The sequence below is a fragment of the Ictidomys tridecemlineatus genome, chromosome 5 (assembly GCF_052094955.1).
Source record: "Ictidomys tridecemlineatus isolate mIctTri1 chromosome 5, mIctTri1.hap1, whole genome shotgun sequence".
NCBI classification, from domain to species: Eukaryota; Metazoa; Chordata; class Mammalia; order Rodentia; family Sciuridae; genus Ictidomys; species Ictidomys tridecemlineatus.
Window position 1 is genome coordinate 154,002,628 of NC_135481.1, and position 5,764 is coordinate 154,008,391.

At 48.7% G+C, this 5,764-nt stretch overlaps 1 protein-coding gene across 1 annotated transcript; it reads left to right on the plus strand.

Moving 5' to 3' along the window:
• Positions 1-249: 249 nt before the first annotated feature.
• LOC101955705 (cystatin-C) lies at positions 250-4,708 on the plus strand. The gene is made up of 3 exons (XM_005334595.5): positions 250-593; positions 3,295-3,408; positions 4,364-4,708. Exons 1-3 carry the CDS (start codon positions 351-353, stop codon positions 4,445-4,447), a joined length of 441 nt encoding a protein of 146 aa, XP_005334652.1. The 5' UTR covers positions 250-350; the 3' UTR covers positions 4,448-4,708.
• The last annotated feature ends 1,056 nt before the right edge of the window (positions 4,709-5,764 follow it).

Consider the following 5,764-nt stretch of genomic DNA (forward strand, 5'->3'; position numbering starts at 1 on the left):
GGAAGAGTAGGCTTGGGGATGGAAAGAGTAGGAGGCGGGAGAGAATAACAAGAGAGGAAGTGAAGAGAGCAGACGGGGCGGTGGTGGAGAGTTAGAGGGCGGGACGCGGAACAAAAACCTGAGAGGGAGGTGGAAGAGGAGGGGCCGGCCTAGGAAGGAGAGGCGTGGCCGGGAGTGAGGTTGGGAGGAGGGACGGAAAAGAGGGTGGCAACCCGGAAAAGGAGGGGTCGGGCGGGGGAGGGACAGGCAGCGGAAACAGGATAAAAGTCGGATGGCCTCCGGGTGGTGCTCAATCTTCGGATCCTGTCCCGGTGTTCCGCCGAGACATCAGCTCCGCGTCTGAGCCGACGATGGCGAGATCTCTGAGCGTCCCGCTGCTCCTGCTGGGAGCCTTAGCTGTGGCGCTGACCGTGAGTCCAGCGACCGGCGCCAGCCCCAGGCATTCTCCGCGCCTGCTGGGAGGCCTGGAGGAAGCCGACGTCAACGAGGAAGGCGTCCGCCGCGCCTTGGACTTCGCAGTCAGCGAGTACAACAAAGGGAGCAACGACGCCTACCACAGCCGAGCCATGAAGGTGGTGCGCGCCCGCAAGCAGGTGCGTGTTCTGCCCGGAGGGTGTGAGTCTGGCGGGTTTGCCCCTCGGAGGGCGAGCCCCGGCTTTCCTAGCCCCGCTCGCGCTTCCCTAGCTGCTGCTTCCCACCTCGGCGCCCCTGGCGGCCACCGCTGGCCTAGGAGCCAGCTGGATCTCCGGGACGCCGACACGCCTGTGTTGTCACCAGGGAGTTGTCACAGCCCTTCACGGGCAAGTCCCTACTTCTGCTTCTGCCTGAAACCTGGCAGACACTACAAGTCTGGCGTCTTAGTTCTGTTTTGCTAGAGACACTGAAGCCAGAGACACCAGGGCTCCAGGTCGGAGTCAGTCTTCCCCTATACAGCTCCCAATGCTACCTTCCAGGGCTCAAGTGAACTGTTAAAACCAGAGAAATGAAAAGTTGTGCTGCAGGTGTGTACAATGAATCAAAATGCATTCTGCTGTCATATATGCCTAGTTAGAATAAGTAAATGAACAAACACTGGCGATGGAAAGAAAAAAAAAACCCACCTGGCTGCCTTCACTGAAAGATCGATTGAGAACTTTTTCCTTTTAACATTTTATTCCGAAGTTCTCTGAAATTTATTTATAGAGCAGTTGCAACAGTAATACAAAACATCTTACAATCCCCATCCCTCCAATGTTAATATTTGACCATGTTTGCTCTGTTCTCATAGGTCTCCGAGTATTCACCTGTACCTGAGTGTATTTATATGCATTTGTTTTTCTGAATCTTTTGAGAGTAAACGCTAAAATGTAGTGTACATTTCTTGTAAACGCTGGCATTGTCTTACATACCCAAGATTCAGTTTTGAAAATCAGGAATCAGCACTGATCTTTTCAGTTGCCTAACTCACAGACTTACTCAGTTTTGCTGAGGTTCATGCTAATGGGCACTCTGAGTATATGCTGCAAAGACCTGTCTCCTCAGCCTCTTTTCATCTGGAGCAGCTCCTGCCGTTTTTGTGATCTTGACATTTTGAAAGGTCCAGCCAACTGTGGTGTTCAGTCATATGCTCACAATGATGACTGCATGTACAGTAGCGATTCCATAAGATTATATCATCCTGTGAAGTTATAGTCATCTTATTTTGTGTATTTATGCTATGACATTTGAACAATGACACATTTCTGAGGACACGTGCCAGTCATGAAGCAACACCTGGTTGAATAGACTGCTCATTCTGGGTGGCTCTGATGTTCCTCAAGGCTAGAGACAGGTCCTGAGGCAGCCCATCTCCTGAGTCCTGTGAGCAAGCGCCATTCAGCGTATCCTGAAAAACCTTGCTTCTTTCTGTATGGCATTCCCTGGGAGCAGCCTTAAGGATATATGTTCCTCACCCTGAGACAGGTGCACCATGGGCAGTACCTTTGAGCAGTTGAGTACCTACTAAAGTAGAAAGGACTCCTCCTGAGCTTAGCCTTTGCAGCCCTCACCAAATAAGGAGGGCAGTCAGCCAGGAGAACAGGGTAAAGAGAACACCAAGGGCACCTAGGACCCCAGGCTCGTTTTTTGCAGGAAGGTTGGAATTTAGACCAGATGGCCTGTGTTCCAGGGCAGAGCAGTGCACAGTGACATGACTACATAAGTGTTGTACCACAGTCCAATGTCTCAAGCTCATTTCCACCCTCTCTTAAAAATTCAGATGAGTCAAGGCAAGACCCATTTCTCCTGCAGTAATCAACTGATACTCTCCCCTTGGACATGTGCACTTTCTAGTGCCACAGCCTTTGCTTACCTCTCAAGTGTGATGCTAACTTGGAGCAGAGCACAGGACATAACTCTCATGTTACAGAAGAAAAAGCCTATACTAAAGGATCCAGGACCCTGCACAGGGCATTATCTAGAGCCCTGTCACCATGTCCATCACCCTGTTCTCTTCAGTTCTAATAAGAACTGTGCAGGGAAAGGGTTAAATTCTATTTTTTAATGACAAGTGTAAGACACACTTACATCAAAAATTTCACTGAAGGGGCTGGAGATATAGCTCAGTTGGCAGAGTGCTTGCCTCACATGCACAAAGCCCTGGATTTAATCCCGAGCATGACAAAAAAAAAAAAAAAAAAATCACTGAACTTGGAGGCAACTGAGAGTCTTTCTTCTTGGTTTGAAATCTCCCTGTATGTGTAAAATGAGGGAATTCTGAGCCTAGGGTAAGTGGAAGGAATGGGATTCTCCATAGGCTACATGCTGGTGACTGAAATCCAGCTGAGGCTGAATCATCAGGGTGCCACTCTCCTAAGCAAACCCAGCCCACATTCCCTGCCTCCTGAGCCACAGTCAGCAGAATTCAGTTGTCCTCTCCTGAGGCAGAGAGCCTTCCCTTGTGCTTAGACCAGCCCTACATTCCTGAAACATGGAACTGCCTCCACCCTTGTTAGCTTCCCAGAACCATGCCTTCCCTTCTTGAACCCAGGTAAGCGATAATTTTAAGCCCTGCCTTTTGTTTTCCTGCTTCTCCTCTTACTCACCTGCGTGAGACACCTTTTTAAGAGTTGCTCTGAAGGAAATAAGATGCAAAGCAGGACCTGCGGCCATCCTGCTAGAAGAGTTGGCTTGTATGCTTTGTGGTTGATACTTTTGGTAGATCGAGAATGCAGACAAGAATCCTAGGCAAACACATTATCTCTATAATGTAGAGCAACTGCAAGCATATGACATTGACCAGAAGTACTGTAAGTGAATCCTATTCTATTAATATAGATCGTGTCTGGAGTGAACTACCTCTTGGATGTGGAGATGGGGCGAACCACATGTACCAAGACCCAGGCCTATTTGGCTGACTGTCCCTTCCATGAAGAGCCACATCTGAAGAGGGTATGTCTCTTATAGGGTTCAAGGACCAATCATACATGCAGAGGGGTATGCGAGCTTGTCTTTGTGCGCTCATGTTTGAATATGTGTCAAGAGAAGCATGTATGCACATGCTTGGGTGCATGTGTGAATGTGTGTGTCTATGTGGGATGAGGAGTCTGCTGGTTCATGAAGATCTATCTATGAATATGTGAGTGTGGGGTGTATTTGAGTTTATGACGATGCAGACCTGTGCATAGGTGGGATGCTGTAGAAGGGGCTGTGTGCGTACACAATTATGATTAATATAATTGCAGAGTGGAGGACAGCCCTGTGTGCTTTTGGGTTGCTGCCCACTGGACTAGAGGACACAGCTCTAGGGATGGTTGCCAGGGAGGGAGAAAAGGCTCTGTTAATCCCAGCCTTGGACATCTGCCCAGAACCATGCTGAACAAATTAGAGGCCTCTAAGCGGCTGAAACCCTGTGGTTCTGTTGCTGCTCACCCAATGCCAGCCTCTCCGTGTCCCTGGGGAGAGCAGCCCTTGCCTTGCCTCCCCTGCTCCCACCCTGCGTCTTTCAGGGGTATTTCCCATGCTCCACTGCTTCCCTCTGTGCTCTTCTTGATGCTGGAATTAGAGGGAACTGGAACAGTAAGCAGCCTTCTCTGCATCATTGGGGCTCCCACAGCCTGACATAAGCTGGTCCTTAGAGGGCTGGGGCTGTACTGGAGGCAGGAAGATGAGGAATCCCACAATCCCAGCAGAGGGTCACAAGCCATCTGGTAGACTCGGTGCAATAGGAAGGGGAATGAGTAGACATTGCAGGATCGGGATGAGTGTTCTGGGATCTGGCAGGGGCCGTGGATGCCAAGTGTCTCACCTCCGTTATTCTGTACCTCCATTCAGACATCTTACTGCTGGCCATCTTCCTTGTTAACTGTAACCTATACTGATTGTTCCTCTTTCTTCCCTTGTACAGAAAGCACTCTGCTCTTTCCAGATCTACACTGTGCCCTGGCTGGGCACAATCTCCATGACGAAATCCAGCTGTCAGAATGCCTAAGGGTCTGTGCCAGTCTGGACTGCACTGAATACCCTTACTCCTGTGTCATGTAGTGACTCTGACCCTCATATGTGTCCCCCAGCCCTGGGAGAAGTCCCAGTATGCCAGCACCAGCAGACCAGTGAAGAAGGCGTCTGTGGGCAGGTGTTGAGCACCTAAGTGGCTCTCCCCTTGTTCCTTCCCTCTCATTACTTTTCAAACACACCAGTGCTTGGTGCATGTAGACTGCTTCTGCCTTGTTCAATAAAGAACGTGACATTAGTTCCTCCTGAGTGGTTACTGTCTCTACTGTCTCAAGTGCATGCAGGAAGAGTCTGCCATAAACAGAAAGCTGAGGCCCACAGAGTCATGTGTGCATGTCAGGGCCAATGCTGTCACTTTTCAGGATATCTGGTCTTAGAGAAAGAGTAGAAAGGGGCTGGGATCACAGCCATCCAGCTGCAGTGGCTCCTAGGAAATGGACAAGAGAGAGCAGGGACCTAGGAAGGAACCTGGAAGCATCGATTTGGAGACTGCCTCTCACTGTCAGGTTCCCCAGAGACTAAATAGGTGGATTTCCATCTACTATCCATACAATATTCAATTACCCACATGAAAAAAACATGGAAAATGTATTGGTGTGGGTGTAACTGAACCAGAATCTAAGTTAGGGACAACATATTACAGAGCACAGGCAGCACCTCCTCCAGTACTCTCAGGATAAGATGTCATGCAGTGGTCACAGATGGACGTCCCCAGCCTTTCTTTTACATTGTATGCAGCTTAACGGATGTAGTGTTTAAAACAAATGCCCTGGCAAGTGGTGGACTTGATCTCCAAGGAATTTGTGTTATTAATATAACCTTGGTGTCACTGTCATTGCATGAACAGTAATATCTTGGTGCTTGAACAGGGAAGTCACAGTCCTAAAATAGCATGTGCTTCACCCCTTTCCACACTGTCTTTCCATCTGCCACTCTTGAGACAGAAACCACTCAGACCCAGAACTGACTGTGAACAGTGTGTCCTGGGGAGAAGGCCCACCTGCTGCATACACTATATGCATGGTTTTGCTTTGATATTTATTTATTTTAAATGTTCAAAATAAGTATATATGATAATCCGCATAAATAAGTTCAGTACAGTGTGTGGCTTAGAGTAAACACTATAAATTTTGGATTTTTTAAATTTATGTGGTCATATATTGTGGAGATTTTAAAACATGGCTCTGAACTTCTTCAGCACTGTGGGCATTCAGGTGTTGGGTTCTGTGTTCCTGCTCTTGACTCTGAATGGGCTCATGACTACATCAACCAAAACAGCCCAGGAAGGGAGGTG